This window comes from Schistocerca piceifrons, chromosome 7 (genome assembly GCF_021461385.2).
Source record: "Schistocerca piceifrons isolate TAMUIC-IGC-003096 chromosome 7, iqSchPice1.1, whole genome shotgun sequence".
NCBI classification, from domain to species: domain Eukaryota; kingdom Metazoa; phylum Arthropoda; class Insecta; order Orthoptera; family Acrididae; genus Schistocerca; species Schistocerca piceifrons.
This window is the reverse complement of record NC_060144.1, coordinates 311,796,164-311,813,817: the sequence shown is the minus strand read 5'-3', so window position 1 is coordinate 311,813,817 and position 17,654 is coordinate 311,796,164. Positions and strand designations below refer to the sequence as shown.

At 43.3% G+C, this 17,654-nt stretch overlaps 1 protein-coding gene across 1 annotated transcript in view; it reads left to right on the top strand.

Annotated features, from left to right (window-relative positions):
- The first annotated feature begins 1,863 nt into the window (after nucleotides 1-1,863).
- Nucleotides 1,864-17,654, top strand: part of LOC124805100 (thymidine phosphorylase-like) — a 176,625-nt gene continuing 160,834 nt past the window's right edge. The window contains exons 1-2 of the mRNA XM_047265543.1: nucleotides 1,864-1,961; nucleotides 17,112-17,240. Of these exons, the coding sequence (XP_047121499.1) occupies nucleotides 17,123-17,240 (118 nt within the window). The 5' untranslated portion in view covers nucleotides 1,864-1,961; nucleotides 17,112-17,122. The remainder of the gene's footprint in view (nucleotides 1,962-17,111; nucleotides 17,241-17,654) is intronic.

Below are 17,654 nucleotides of genomic sequence, written 5' to 3'. Positions count from 1 at the left end.
TTTAACTTGGTTCCATCAGTTGTGCTGCGTTCTTACTGTAATGGTACAGTAGCAAATGTAAAAATGCAGCATTTGTATGATGTGCTGATGCTGTGAAAATGATTGTTTTTCATGTTTCTACGATGCATGTCTACATCTGTGGCATAAAACAATGGACATAGTCCAAATAAAGAGTATTTAGCTTTTAATTTTTGCCTTAAAAATTAAGTTTATATGTCTCCTTAATTTAAACAATCTTTATAACAGTCTTTCATAAAATATCGATAACTGAGAATTTACATTTGAAATGAAAACAGGAATTTCGTCTGCAATATGTAATTAAAAACAAGAAGACGTGCATTATTCATAAAAAATGATGAATTTTGCAATTAAGAGATGTAGGTAATTGGAACTGAACGAGAAAAAAAACTGAATCGAGCTGGGCGTGAACTGGTACACCATGTATTACAAAGATGTACTAAGCTGCAACGCTACCGACTCCACTTTACACTTCTCGATAACTGTATGTAATACATTCCGTCGGAAAACGTCAAAGCCAATTATCTCTATAAATTTATGACAAACATTAAGACCAACCTGTTTCTCAGCACTTTTTAACCGTGTTCCACTCGCGTGTTTCACTACATAGCAGGAAGCAGCCTCAGCCATTTTCATATTGCTTATTAACAGCGCAACAATCAGAGTACAACAGTGCAGTGGCTGTGAATTTAGACGATTTTCGAAAAAAAAAAACTACATAACGAAAGAGTGATTAAGAAAGACGTCGATGGCTGCTAACACATTTGAATATCTTAGGGTTTAATTCTACGTAACTTAGCAATAACATTTCTAATACATAAGTAGAGCGCAACAACACTGGTGTACTTGTGCTACGGCTTCTGACCAATCATTGCGTTTGTGTTTGTTTACATCAGGTTTATTCTTATAATGAACGGAGTATAGTCGGTTTCTGGACAGAGTTTTTACAGGAGATGAAAGCTGGATCCATTGTCACAAACTTGAAGTGAAAATATCGACCCGAAACCAAAAATATTCCGCACGCTACCACTGGCAGGAAAAATCACTCACTCCATTTTGGGCTACGAGAGGGGTAAGTTTGGAGCAATAATTGGAAAACGAATTAACGGTAACGAGTGATTCTTCTCTGCTACGAAATCACCTTCGTCCTGCAATTAGGAGTAAACGACGAGGACTTCTGACAGCAGGTGTTTTGTTGCAACATGACAGTACTGCCCGTTCAACTGTAGTAACAATACAGGGTATGAATTTTGATCGTCTCGAACACCTACTTTACTCACCAGACATGGCCCCGAATTACTTTCATGTGTGTGAATGGCTTAAAGACGCACTGGGAGCTGGGAGGCAAGCATTTCAGAATGGCTAAAGCGGTGAAACGCACGTTGTATGTATGGCAGTATTCACAACCAGAAGAACTCTTTCAGGAAGTATTCTCGCACCTCCGAAGCGGTGAAGTGCGTCCATTACACGCCATGATTACTCTGTCGAAAATGGTATATCTGTAATACCTTATTTGCGTCATAGTAAATCATTTTCCTCTGAATCACACTTGTAAAGCTACAGTCGATTGTTTTGACTCGGTTCTGCTTACAGACAGGTGACACTCAGAAGACTGAATGAATAATTCAACCGATAAGTACAACTACACTCAAATGATAATTCTTTTCCCATCTCCAATGACCTCGTCGTCGACGGACGGGACGGGAGTTTAAAAAAAAAAAAAAAAATATGCAACAGTTTCACGTACGACGTTCCACAAACTAAAGCATTAGCAGTGTCTCTGACACACTTGTTTTCCACGCGGAAATGTTGGCTGCACTGATGATATCACGACTAGCCCAAGGCGAGTAGCCCAAGGACGGCGTCTCGCCTGTATGCCGCAGTTGGACGCCACTTCGCGAATAGCGAACACGACGTCTGGTCCGCAGCGCCACGCCCACTGGGTAAGTATCACTGTAAAGAATAGTGTCCACTGCTGGTATGGAAAACATTATGTTTGGTGTAGTCAACCTTTTATACCTAGTGCCCACTTTTTTACCTCTGTTAGTTGTAAAATTTTCTAACCGCCCGCAGGATGGTTTATAAAGTGGGGGAAATAATTTTATTTTGTAAAATTTATGAAGCACAACATGTTAAATCATATAACAACAATAATTACTTACGAAATATTTTAAGTAAAAATTTTGTGGGAACCTAATGAAAATGTTTCTAAAACCGCTGCCACCTACCACGCACCATGAAAACTTGAACGCCCGGTAGTGGGCGGTAAGTATCGGGTTGTGTGCTACTGCCTTAGGCACTCATAGGATGAATATAGCTGCTGTATATTTCTGAGTTTTGTCTCTTGTATGGCAGATCGATTTTGAAACTCAACGTACACTGTAGATATGTCACGAAACGTAAGTAGTATCATTAAATCGTGACATCTGAAGTAGCTGTCACACGTAGACTAACTTCTGTATTCCTTAAAACATTATAACAATGAACACTCTTTATGGACAGTTTCAGCGCGTAGGAAGGATTAATACCCAAAAGGCTATCTAGGACGATTTTTGTCACAAACGTATGTTATGGAAATAATAGGGAACTAAAATACTCCTTGTGTGTGATACGAAGATTACATCACATTGAAATGAACACATACGTCAACGCCTGTAAGCAGCTAAGGGTGTTCATTTCATTGTAATTTCATTCTAACGAGCTGGATGGTGACCGATGGTATCTGTTCTTTCGGACATGTCCGAAAGAACAGATGCCATCTTAGCATATATACGAAGATTACATTATACAAAATGCTCCAAAATTTCAGTCTCTACAGTAGATGCTTTGATCAGAATTCGTATCTGTCGCGTATACAATGTGCAGTACATTGGTCGCGTTTGGCTACACTTCTATTTGGTACGTCATTTGTTGTTTTCTTTTTCCTTTCCTCTACTAATAAAAAGTGCTAATGAACTTGTAACGTCTCCTCGTTCATTTGATACGTATCAGCCAAGTTCTGTAATGCGTTGTGAAATGTCTTCTTGTTCTTCTTTGGCGTTTATGCCGTATCGTCACGAGGCGGGCATGTTAATCTGGAGCTGGCGTTGTTAATGGTGTAGCGTTGCCGTACGCCTTTCCTGTCGCCACCTCTTCCCTCCTCCCTACACTCCCACCACCCTACAGAGCGAGGTGCCGCGATGGTTAGCATACGGAACTCGCATCGGGAGGACGGCGGTTCAAACCCACACCCGGCCATCTTGATTTAAATTTTCCGTGATTTCCCTAAATCGATTCAGCAAATGCCGGAATGGTTCCTTTAAAAGGACGCGCAACAGCTCCTTCCCTATCCTTCCCTAATCCCATGGAACCGATGACCTCTCTGTTTGGTCCCCTCCCAGCAGATCTACCAATCCGCCTCGACCATCCAGGACTGAAATTGTATACTCCATCAACTGCATGTAGCTATGTGAAAGCGTGAAAAAGTTTTCGAAATGTTTGCTAATCGTTTGCCTTGGTAGCTGTGCAGTCAGCGAGGCAGATTGCTAATCGAAGGGACCAGGCTTCTATTTCTGGTCGGGTTGGAAATTTTTCTTCGCTCTTGAACTGGGTGTTGGTTTGTCCTTTCGTTCGTATCTTCGTAACTGACAAGACAATCGCCTCCCACACAGTATCGTATCATTTTTCCATTACTGATATGGCTGAATGGTCACGACCTGAAAGCCAATTGCTCACCATATAGCTGAGATGCTGCGTCGCAGATAGGCACAACAAAAAGACTGACAGTATATACTATGTGAGCAAATGCATCCGGACACCTGGCTGAAAATGACTTCTTCACGGACTGCTGCACTGAGGAGAGGTATCGATGTCGGTCGGTGAGGCCTAGCACGAAGGCGGCGTTCCGAAACATCCCAGGGGTGTTCTATAGGATTCAGATCAGGACTCTGTGCAGACCAGTCCATTACAGGAATGTTATTCGTGCATTATGAACAGGTGCTCGATCGTGTTGAAAGATGCACTCGCCATCCCCGAATTGCTATTCGACAGTGGGATTCAAGAAGGTGCTTAAAACATCAGTGTACGCCTGTGCTGTGATAGTGCCATGCAAAACAACAAGGGATGTAAGCCCACCATGAAAAATACGACCACACCATAATATCACAGCCTCCTACACTACACACACTAGCAGATGAGGTTCACCGGGCATTCGCCTTACCCACACTCTGCCATCGGATCGCCACATTGTCTTCCGTCATTCGTCACTCCACATAACGGTTTTCCACTTTTCAGTCGTCCAATGTTTACGCTCCTTACACCAACGAGGCGTCGTTTGTCATTTACCGGCGTGATGTGTGGCTTTTGAGCAGCCACTCGACGATGAAATCCAAGTTTTCTCACCTCCCGCCGAACTCTCATAGTACTTGCAGTGGATCCTGATGCAGTTTGGAATTCCTGTGTTATGGTCTGGATTAGAGATGGGTAGTTAGCGAACGAACGGGTGCAAAGGAACGGTTCACCAAGATGAACGAAAGGACCGAGGAACGAATTTCAAGGAATGATCGGTTCATAGTTCACTTCGGTCGCAGCGGTCTACTTATAGTTCCCGGGAACGAGGAACGATCGGTTCATAGTTGGCGGTCACTTCGGCAGTTCTCGTTCCAGCCTCGGTCGCGCGCTCGTCTCAGTCTCGGTCCCCCTCGGCCGCACTCGTCGTTCTTCGCATGACCACCTGTCTCAGTTCCACTGCCGATTGCTCCTACTTCGTTCAGTATCCAGTTGTTCGTTTCGTTCACTGCGCTCGCCTATTTTACATGTGTTCCAAACTGTTCTTGCACTTGGTTTTGGCTATTCAGCGTCCACGACCGGTAATCAAAAAGTATTTTATAGTTACGTAAATTACATAAAAATTACGTTGTATGTAATAGGTACGTCTTTTCAGGTAACAAATGGGCATATCAGCTCACTTCATTAAATCGATGAACAGTAAAAGACATAACAAGGCAAGTTTTTTTTGTTATTCATATATTTTTTGGTTTCATCGACTTGATTTAGCAGCTAACTTACAGTAATTTGCTCAATTTTTAGTGTAAGAAAATTCATATAAAACGATTTTCGTTTATCTTTCGTACACAAAACATCACACTTAGGAAGGCTCTAATTATTTTTAAATTTGGTTGTTTCCAATTCGGATTACCTGCTAGTTTGGTTTCTTTAATAAAAAAAATAAAATAAAAAAAAAGTGCGTTGTGGGTCATTTTGGCTCAGTAGGAAAAGCGGTGTCTCTCCATTTGAGAAGACATAGATTGCCATAAAATCGTGTTTACTTATTATCTCAAAAACATTTGTTCAGAAGGAGCTTTCAAACCAAAGACTTTATTACTGTGAACTTAATAATAATTATTATTATTGCTGCATTAACTTTAATAATGCAACATAAAAACCTAGAGACAACGTGAAGTATATATAGGGTGTAAGCGATTATTGTTAACAACGTAGCATAACTATGTAGTGGAAGTCGAAACGAAGAATTTTATACGAGACACTTGTGGTCTATTAAGTTGGGAAACAGCTACCAACAGGTGAGATTCTCCTGTTCTCTTCTCCAGCTCTCTACACATCGTCATCGATTGTTTCGCAATTGTTGCTTGCATTAGCTTGTTATTTCTTCACTGCCTGATTATTACATGTTTGTCAGTTTGTTGTATCTGGTCGTAACGGGCAACACATCGTCCGTAATTGGCGAGCAGTCTGTACTCGGGGCCGGTTTTCCGTGCGCCACTCTATATTATTTCCCTGCGATCAGCCACACAAGGCCAAGGTTGGCTAAACGAGAGGTTCTGCAGGATCACAGAAATTACTTCTAAAATTGTGTAAGAATTCTGTAATGAATAAAAACTCTATACTCCAGGGGGGAGGCAAGTGCCTCCTCTTGATGCCTTCCATCCTTCCGTCACCTACACTACTAGTTTTCAGTTTTTCATAAGAACCATATACCAAGCACAAATGAACGGTGAACGAGTAAAAATGAACGGTACCCAAAAAAGAACGATCAGCAGTGAACTAGTTCCCAAGGATGAACGAGTTTGCCCATCTCTAGTCCTGTTAGATGTCTCCTTATCGGGCTTCTCCGGTCGACGTCGGTCGGCGGTGCAGTCCGCCTATGTCTGTACCACTGTGACCGCACCATAAACCTTGTACTATGTGCGCAGCGCAGCCGTATTATGCTCTGTGCATACAAGACGCGCTGCGCCGCACCGCGCAATACCAGGAAAATGGGTGCGGCGCAGCAAGGCGCTTCCGGCGTGGACGACAAACCACGTCAGTTCCCCGCAGCAATGAACCAACTCGCGCAATGACTGAACATCAAAAGTAACGGTTTATTCGTGCGCGCTCCGTTTGGACGGGGTTTCTCACTACCGAGCAAGAACGAGACGGTAGTGTACCGACAGTAAGTGTGTAAATTACGTTGTTAACAGACATTAAGTCGAGGGCTGTCCGCGACTGTAACTTCCAGGCTACGGATACGTCAACCAGCGTAAAAATACTATCACAGCATAAAAAATGCGAATACGAGGTCTGTTCAGAAAATTCTAGAACTTTATCCACAAAATTTCTCTACGCTTACCATTTACTTATTGTGCAGCCTCATTTGAAATTCTCTCCTCCACAATTGATGCACCCTTTGCTGGATTGCGCGAATGGCCGTCTGTGAATTTTCTTTTCTCTCGTCTATCGCTGCAAATCTTCCTTTCAACAGGGTTTTCAACTTTGGAAATTAAAAAAAAAAAGTCCACAGGGGCTAGGTTTGGAGAGTACGGACGATGAGGCAGCACAGTAATTTCGTTTCTTGTGCGACAGTCAAGCACCAACAGGGGTAGGTGCGTTAGCATTATGCAAGAGCCATGAATTTTTCGCCACCTTTCAGGTCGTTTCCTTCTCACATTTTCCCTCAGGCGTCGCGACACTTCCTGATAGTATCGTAGATTAACAGTTTGTCCCTGTGACATGAATTTCGTTGAATTCCTGAGATGAGTGTCGTCGGTAGACGTCAGGTGTCCTGAACGAGGGTCATCTTTAACTTCCGCCAGGTCAGTATTAAGCCGTGTGAACCATTCGTTATTTAGTTTGTTAGTTACGTGTTCCATTGATCAGTCTCATGGAAACCGTTATGATTTGGAACGTGTCAAGTGCATAAGAAATGCAGCATGAATCAAGGTCTTTTTTTTTTTTTAATAAAAGCTAAAAAAAAATTCGTAACACCGAGTACAGCGTAAGCACTCATCGCCGTAGGCTTCCTGCATCATTTGGTGTGCCTCTGTAAAGGTTTTCCGGAGTTTCACTCAAAATTTAATGCAGATGCTTTGCTCCTCAAACTCTGTCATCTCGAAATTCTCAAACTGTGCGACACAACGTTCTACTCGATACAGCACTGAACGATAACTAACAGACATACCACAATGAAATTTCCGCCCCGGCCGCTGTGGCCGAGCGGTTCTAGGCGCTTCAGTCCGGAACCGCGCTGCTGCTACGATCGCAGGTTCGAATCCTGCCTCGGACATGGATGTGTGTGATGTCCTTAGGTTAGGTAGGTTTACATAGTTCTAAGTCTAGGAAACTGATGACCTCAGATGTTAAGTCCCACAATTATTTTATGTTATGTTACGTTCTGTTAACCGGGGACCTACAAACGACGGAGAGGCTCCGTCCCCGCCGCAGCCGCAGTGGTCCGCAACCCCATGACGACTACCGCAGTCCACTTCACCCCTCCGCGGCCCCACACCGAACACAGGGTTATTGTGCTATTCGGCCCCCGGTAGACCCCCCAGGGAACGTCTCACATGAGACGAGTGTAACCCCTGTGTTTGCGTGGTAGAGTAATGGTGGTGTACGCGTACGTGGAGAACTTGTTTGCGCACCAATCGCCGACATAGTGTAGCTGAGTCGGAATAAGGGGAACCAGCCCGCATTTGCCGAGGCAGATGGAAAACCGCCTAAAAACCATCCACAGTCCGGCCGGCTCACCGGAGCTCGACACAAATCCCATAGTCAGAGCCATTTGAACCATTTTTTGAAAGTTCCGACAGTTACATACTAAACACAAGCGTGTGCAGAGACGCCAATTGCATTTCGCTCCAACACACCATTGGCACGAAATTACGAATGCTACGGAATTTTTTGAACAGACTTCGTATGTTCCTGTTTATTTAAAAGTCTGACTCAAAAGTGGATACCAGATGCCGCATTCTGTTTTCCTCAGCACCTTTGAAAATGTTTCTAGAAATTTTGACATGCGATCATATTCGCCCTTTTTTATGCCGGGAGAGAAGAAGACAGTGGCAGTGGAAAAGAGGCGGGAAAGTAGTACCTACTGGAACATAGCAGACAGTGCTTTTGTTATACACTGAAGCGCCAAAGAAACTAGTATAGGCATGCATATTCAAGTACAGAGATACGTAAATAGGCAGAATACCGAGCCGCTGTCCCCGACGCCTGAATAAGACAAGTGTCTGGCGCAGTTGTTAGATCGATCACTGCTGCTACAATGCCAGGTTATCAAGATTTAAGTGAGTTTGAACGTGTTGTTATAGTCGGCGCACGAGCAATGGGACACAGCATCTCCGACGTGGCGACGAAGTGGGGATTTTCCCGTAAGACCGTTTCACGACTGTGCCCTGAATATCAGGAATCCGGTAAAACTTCAAATCTCCGTCGTCGCTGCGGTCGAAAAAAAATCCTGCAACAACGTGACCAACGATGAATGAAAGAATCTTTCAGCGTGACAGAAGTGCAACCCTTTCGCAAATTGCTGCATATTTCGATGCTGGACCATCAACAAGAGTCAGCAAGTGAACCATTCAACAAAACATCATCGATAAGGGCTTTCGGAGCCGAAGGCCCACTCATATACCCTTGATGACTGCACGACAAAAAGCTTTACCCCTCGCCTGGGCCTGTCAACACCGACATTGGACTGTTGATGACTGGAAACATGTTGCCTTGTCGGACAAGTGTCCTTCCAAATTCTACCGAGCGGCTGGACGTGTATGGGTACTTTGTGTCAGCAGAGGACTGTTCAAGTTGGTGGAGACTCTGTAATGGTGTGGAGCGTTTGCAGTTGGAATGATATGGGTCCACTGATACGTTTAGATACGACTCTGTCAGGTGACACGTACGTAATCATCCTGTCGGATCACCTGCATCTATTCATGTCCATTGAGCATTCCGACGGTCTTTCGCAGTTCCAGCAGGACAATGCGCCCCCCCTACACGCGTCCAGAATTGCTGCAGAGTGGCTGCAGGAACACTCTTCTGAGTTTAAACACTTCCGCTGGTCACCAAACTCCCCAGACAAGAGTATATCTTGGATGCCTTGCAACTTGCAGTTCAGAAGAGATCTCCACCGCTTCGCCCTCTTAAAGATTTATGGACAGATTTGCAGGATTCATGGTGTCGGTGTCCTCCAGCACTATTTCACACATTAGTCAAGTTCATGGTTTGTCGTGTTGCGGCACTCCTGCGTACTCGCGGAGGCCCTACATGATATTAGAAATGTGTGCCAATTTCTTTAGCTCTTCAGCGTAAATGTCACTGCTCAGTACGTAACCATCGCTAGTACAGATGTTGATTCTATCTTTGTAGTCATCAAGGTTAGATCTTAGAGTGTGAAGTTTGGCAGGACCCTAGGAGGATGGCTTAAAGTATTGTGAGTAAAGTGCAGAGCAATAAGATTCACATTCTTCGTTGTCACAAATGTTACGCTATTTATTTCCTAGCTTACGCAAAGATCGTGAAGAGACAGATACTTCACGTTACAACCAACGACACCGCAGTTGGTACACTTCTGCAAAGCTAAAGAAGGGACAGATACTTCACATGTTACAACCAATGGCACATCCAGTTGGTACATTTCTGCCACTAACGACATGTACTAGCTTGTCGTGCATAAATTACAGATGTTGCCAAATGAAGTGCCTCATATTTAGCTGAGCGCCATTTGTTATTTGACGCTAGGAAGAGCAGAGTCTGAGAAGCGAATGCTGACTTAATTCGTATCAGCTGTCCCTCGAAAAACTCTGCCTAATAACCACATACAGTAATTAAATCTGCATCATTTATGGTTACAAGAGGGCTCATACGACAGTAGTAAATCAGAGATACATTATTTCATTTTGTATGTTTTTGATGCTGGCCTCTTTGTGGTTCAGGATCCTATGTTGCTACATAGCGTGTGTGTAAATACAGACTTGCTAACAACTTTCATTTAGGTACAAACAAGGCAATCGCGCTACAATGTCCACATACACTATGTGATCAAATGTACGCGGACACCTGGCTGAAAATAACTTACAAGTTCGTGGCGCCCTCCAACGGTAATGCTGGAATTCAATATAGTGTTGGCCCACCCTTAGCCTTGATAATAACTTCCACTCTCGCAGGCATACATTCAGTCGGGTGCTGGAAGGTTTCTTGGGGAATGGCAGCCCATTCTTCACGGAGTGCTGTACTGATGAGAGTTATCGATGTCGGTCGGTGAGGCCTGGCACGACGCCGGCGTTCCAAAACATCCCAAAGGTGTTTTATAGGTTTCAGGTAAGGACTCTGAGCAGGCCAGTCCATTACAGGGATGTTACTGTCGTGTAACGACTCTGCCACACGTCGTGCATTATGAACAGATGCTCGATCTTGTTGATGATTCAATCGCCATCCCCGAATTGCTCTTCAACAGTGGGAAGCAAGAAGGTGCTTAAAACATCAATTTGGGCCTGTGCTGTGATAGTGTCACGCAAAACAACAAGAGTTGCAAGCCCCCTACATGAAAAACGCGACCACATTATGAAACCACAGCCTCCGAATTTTACCCTTTGCACTACACACGCTAGCAGATGACGTTCACCGGGCATTCGCCATGCCCACACCCTGCCATCTGATCGCCACATTGTGTAGCGTAATTCGTCACTCCACACAATGTTTTTCCGCTGTTCAAACGTCCAATGTTTACGCTCGTTACACCAAGCGAGGCGTCGTTTGGCGTGATGTGGGACTTAAGAGTAGCCGCTCGACTATGAAATACAATCCCGCATAACTGCCATAGTACTTGCAGTGGATCCTGATGCAGTTTGGGATTCCTGCGTGATGATCTGTATAGACGTCTGCCTATTACACACTGCGACCCTCTTCGACTGTCGGCGGTCTCTGTCAGTCAACAGACAAGGTCGATCTGTACGCTTTTGTGCTGTACGTATCCCTTCACGTTTCCACTTCACTATCACATCGGAAACAGTAGACCTATGAATGTTTAGGAGTGTGGAAATCTCGCGTATAGACGTATGACACAAGTGACACCCAAATCACCCGACCACGTTCGAAGTCCGTGAGTTCCGCGAAGCGCCCCATTCTGCTCTCTCACGATGTCTAATGGCTACTGAGCTCACTGATATGGAGTACCTGGCAGTAGGTGGCAACACAATGCACCTAATATGAAAAACATATGTTTTGCGGGGCGTCCGGATACTTTGGATCACGTAGTGTAGCGCTGGAAAGAACAAATACATTCATATATACTAGTAATTACTGTAATAAATCACAGCTGAAAGTAAAAATTTGCAGTGTGAAACTGAATACATTTTAAAAAAGTATTATTGAATTCAAATTGTAATTAGTTCACCATACTATACGTTCCAAGTGGTTGACTGCTGTATTTAAAGACGATTCTCAGGTTGCAATACATAGTACATAATTGTCCAAGTCCTTAATGATGATTGTCCCAGAAACAACAAGTAAAAGATCGTTTTTGATTTCTTGAGAATAACGAAAACAAAGTTCACTTCTTGACACCAGATCCGCGGGAAGTGTCTTCCTTCACGGCGTAGGGCGGCGTCCGTGATGGACCAGGCCGCATGGAGTAGAGTAACGGCACGACATCAGTGAGAAGCATAGCAAAGCGTCCTGGCTTGGCGAGTTCCGTTTGATGAGCTACGAATGTAACCAGCTCCTGGCCCAGAATTGCGAGACCAACTGAAGTGGCCTGCTAAAAGCTGTGCTTTGCGGAAATACGTTTGCGACTATGTGACTGTGCTTGCTCGTCCATATCTGGTGCCCCCCCCCCCACCACCACCCATAATCCCCCGCCCCCCCCCCCTCGGTGGAGCCTGCTGTAACAAATATAATATTTGAATGTAGCACTCACGTCCGCTGCGGTCGCAGGTTCGAATCCTGCCTCGTGCATGGATGTGTGTGATGCCCTTAAGTCCCATAGTGCTCAGAGCCATTTGAACCATTTGAATGTAGCACTGTGTCGTGAGATGCGATGAACGTATTGTATGAATACACGATCTCTGGAAGAGACGCACTTGAGGTTGACGAGTAGACGACCCTGAAGGTGGGAGACGTCGGACTAGCAGAGGACGTATACGGTCTGCGGCTGATATACACTGATCAGCCTAGTAACTTACGAGGATAAGCTCGGCCACTGTACCTCGTTCTTTTTAACTCCCTACATAAAGTCATTGTGTTACCTGCACTGCTGGTAGTAGTTTGGAACCCACAAGTTACTTCTTCTGTTGATTTCATACGATTTTCTGCAATCACCCCTCCAATCTTTGTCGTTCCCTGTCCATCAGTAAGACCACCTAGTCCTGGCATAACTGTGGTTATTCCTTCGTGTCTCCACTTAACAGTCACATTACCAACAGTCGTTCAAGCAGCTTTAGAAAGGTTGAAATGTCGCTTTTATTTAGGTCACGTCCAATGACGGATTCACATCCGAAGTCACTGAGCTCTCCTGCACGACACTTTCTGCTTTTATTGCTTTTCTACTGACAGCAGATAACGCAATACTCCCCAATTTCTTTTATATTTGTGGCCCACCTCTCGTGACATCTAATGGTCAATTCAGAATTACACAGAGGTTTTCGTGTACTTTTCATCAGATAGTGTATCTGCATAATTTCGCCGGCCGCGGTGGCCGTGCAGTTCTAGGCGCTTCAGTCCAGAACCGAGTGACTGCTACGGTCGCAGGTTCGAATCGTGCCTCGGGCATGGATGTGTGTAATGTCGTTAGGTTAGTTAGGTTTAAGTATTTCTAAGTTCTGTGGGACTGATGACCTAAGATGTTAAGTTCCATAGTGCTCAGAGCCATCTGAACCAATCTGCATAATTTCACCACCACTGCGGACGTGTCACATGATGGGAAGGTCGTCACGTCGCCTCTTACCTACATCTTACCTCCTCTCCTGTTGCTTCGGCGATGGATATGACAACCGCGACACACATTATTCATATCACGCGGTTTTTTAATAGGTGACCGAGCATAACATTTTGGACACACCGCTGGTCAGAAACGACACGAAAAGGTTTCATGAGGTGTCATAAGCGGGGTGAATTAAACCACTCTTTCTCGTATGTCATTCATTTTCCCAAGTTTCCAATTTGAAAACGGCAGTTTGCAGTGCTGCAGAACGAAGTTCTCGACAGCCTTACACACTACTGAGACCCCTGTAGGATTCAACCCTTCTCTAAGTACATCATGGAGCTGCAATCTCATTTAACGTGACCTCACCCCTTTGTAATGTAGTGAGACGCCGGTTTTTACTGTGGTATACAGTGTGGAACCACCAGAGACCGTTCAGAATCATTTGAAGAAATCTGAACTTGTACTGACGCTTAGAAGGGTGTTTGCTTTTTCATGGCTACTTTTTCGCGACCTCCTGTGGTACAGAGACCCCCAATCACCTAGTCCTAGGCGCCGGCGGATAGGCGACCATTTCGATACATCTCGTGTGAGTGGCGTCACGCCCCTGCACGAGTGTCTGCTGGACACATGTGAAATCTGAGAGGACTCGCTGATTGGAGATCTCTGTACTAGGACATTTTTAAAGTGATGAACAAAGGTGCGCAGGTAACACCCGGCGGGGTTGTCGAATTGGGTGGGGGGCATCTTACATGGATCATTTGCCATTTTATTCATGTACATGTCAATGTCACAGCGATCTTGCACACACCACAGGAAGGTGCGAAAAAAGAGGGATAAGAAAGCCTGAACACCCTTTATTGCTTCACATCACATTCAGATTTCACTGAATGGTTTCGAGCAGTTCCTAGTCTTTCCAGTCAGCTTACCGGAGAAAAGAAAATTATGGTCACGCTACACCCTGAAGGAATGAGAGGTCACGTTGAATGGAACTGCAGCCCCACGATGTTTTTACAGAAGGGTAGAATCACCTGGGAGTTGTCAAGAACTTCGTCCTGTTGCACATCTCACTACGTACTGTCGTTTTTGACCCGACCTTTTCGTGTCCATTCTCTGCAGCGGTGTGTCCGAAATGTTTTCGTCAGCCGCCGTAAAGGAATTCGAACTATTTCGTTGCTGGGAGTCGGGGTTCTCACCTTCGTCCCAAAGGCGTCAAGAAAACAGGTAAGACATAGGTAAGGGGAGGTGTGACGACCTTCCCATCACGTTACAAATTCAGTTTTAATAATTGACCCTTTAATTTCTTTGCGCTTGTGTGTATCTACTCCCCTGAACAAGAACTAGTGCCAACACGATACGTTTCTCTCTGTTTTAAGCACAATAATGTAAAATAATAACTGTCGTTTTGGGTTTTTGGCTTGACGTAGGCCATCTTCAAATTCAACAATACAGAAAGAATTTCCTGTGATTGACACCATCTACATCGCTTAATATATTTCTTAATTTAGTACGTCGTTTCAACTACTGTCATCATCAGATGAAAACTTTGAACTTGTAAAACAAGATTCGGTGTCAGTATCAATAAAACCCGTGCCTAATCGGAGCTTCAACCCTTATAAATACTTTTTTTAAGTATTTGTTTATTTGATTCGTGAATTTCCCACCCTGATTATGCATATCTTTTATTGATACTGACGCCATACCCCGATCTGATGAAACGTCGTAGTAAATAAAGATATATATTAAGCGATATAAACTGTTTCATTTGCAAAATAATTACAGTACTTGCGAATCCATACTGGATATTTATTTTCTTTGTTAACAAATGGGAAAAGAAAAGGACAAATTTCAAATACACGCTCAAAGACTGTAAAGTTTTTGTCAGTTCTCTTTTTTATTAATATAATGTAAAATCAAAGCACAAATTGTTTCTCAACAGACAGAATTCTTTCTCTCCCTCCCTATATATATATATATATATGGAGGGAGGGAGAGAAAGAATATATATATATATATATATATGTTATAGCTGACCTGGCAAACGTTGTTTTGCCATATAAATTATATCAAGTCAATGAGAATAATGTATACGTGTAACACAATAGCCTTTGTTGGCGGGAGCTCGTGACACAAACAATGATAATGGCCGAACACTGTATAGGGAGTTAGAAAAGGCTTAGGGGGAAGTCCGGTAATATCAGCCACTATTAGTTCTAGCGTTTCTACGGTAGATCGCGCGGATTTAACAATTGGAGCCGATATATGGCTCGTACATGAACATACCAATATAGCGTCAATTTAGTGTCGAAACGTGTTCGCCAGCATTATGAATAAGGCCAAGCGCACACGCATCGATTTTTATTGTAAGTAAAAATATTGTACGATTAAATTCCTTTAGAGGAACAAAGGAGAGCATAGGAACTTCTTTGTTCCACTAAAATAATTTGATCGTACAATATATTTCCGTACTATAAAAATCGATGCGTGTGCGCTAGGCCTAAATGTCGGTTTGGCGAATAACGAGTGCTACCTAGTTAAACTTCTCGGTCTAGTTACGTCGATTTAAAGAAGGATATTCGAGTTGTTGCTTTTGGTACGTTTTCTTCAGTTACCTATCTAACGAATAGTGAAAGACTATCACCGCTAGACACCTGGCGGGGATAACTGATCAAGTGATAATTGATCAAGTGATAACTGATCAAGTGATAATTGATCAGTTATCGACCGGGGTTGAAAATTATTAAATTACTAAAATCACTATCAAGAAATAGGGGTTGGTGGTAGAATGGTGAAAATTTAGGGTTGCGTGTATTTTGTAATGCCACATCATAAAAAAATAAAAATAAGAAATTCTGTCCCAAAAATAAGAAAACATTTTTTGGAGCGGACCACCCTTATCACTAGGGGTATGAAAAATAGATTACGACCGATTCTCAGACGTACCGAATATGCATGTAAAATTTCATCAGAATCGATCGAGCCGTTGATCAAGTGATAATTGATCAGTTATCAACCAGGCTTAAAAAATTATTAAATCACTAAAATCGCTACTAAAAAACAAGGGGTGGTGCTAGAAAGGTGAAAATTTAGGGTTGTGTGTATTTTTTAATGCCACATCATAAAAAAACGAAAATAAAAAGTTATGTCCAAAAACAAGAAAAAAAATTTTGGGGTGGACCACCCTTATCACTTCTGGGTATGAAAAATAGATTACGACCGATGCTCAGACCTACCGAATATACATGTAAATTACATCAGAATCGATCGAGCGGCCGGCCAGGGTGGCGGTTATAGGCGCTACAGTCTGGAACCGCGCGACCACTATGGTCGCAGGTTCGAATCCTCCCTCGGGCACGGATGTGGGTGGTGTCCTTAGGTTAGTTGGGTTTAAGTAGTTCTAAGTTCTAGGGGACTGATGACCTCATATGTTAAGTCCCATAGTGCTCAGAGCCATTTGAACCATTTTATTTTGATCCGGCCGTTTCGTAGGAGTATGACAACTAACACTGTGACACGAGATTTATATATATATATATATATATATATATATATATATATATATATACATAATTCTTGTATTAAAAGTCATTTTACGAATATTATATGTTGTCTACATAAACAATCTTTTCATTCTTAATAATAACAAAAAGTATACGTCTCGTTTGTGTTTATTATGGTGCGTCTTCCAGACTTCCGCCAACAGTGCAGATTCCATAATGTATTTACAAAGTACGTCGGTGGGTGCGTTCATTACATCAAAACAAGAAAAAAGACCGATATAAACACATAAACCAGAATCAGTCGTTATTGTGTTATTAATGAATCGGTAGTCTAACAATGTCTTTGTGACCATTGGCTGGAACTGAACGAAGAAATTCTCTACCATTTATCTATTTTTCAAGCAAAATATTTCTTCTTTCAGGAGAACTAAATATGTTGACACTTCCTGACATCATTCGTAAGAAAAGAGACGGGGAGGAACTCTCCGATGAGGAGATAAAGGAGTTTCTAAACATGGCGGTCGATGGGAGAGCAGAAGACTGTCAAATAGGTATGTTATGAAATTGATTTATTCCTGCAGGTAAGTAGAGCGCACGCATTTTTCTTGGCTTCTGGACAGAGCTGTAGCGAGGGCGTGGCGAGTAGGCCCCTGCCAAGGGCCCAGGCACAGAGGGGATCAAACACTGGACAAAAATAAAAATAAATAAAAAACAAGGAAGGTTGTTTAGGAATCATCTGGGAGAGGCGCATGAGTTCTGAACAACTTGTTTTCTTTCCTTCTGTCTACGGTAAGAAGTCTTTCCCTGCGACTGAAAACACGCACTGTTGTCAGAATGTCATATAGGAAGTATCGTGAACAAACGATTGTTACCGAACATACATCTATCGCTGATGTGGTTTATGTGGCAACAGTGTGTCTAGTTCACGCAGTTACTGCCTACACCACTCGATCATGTTCACCCAT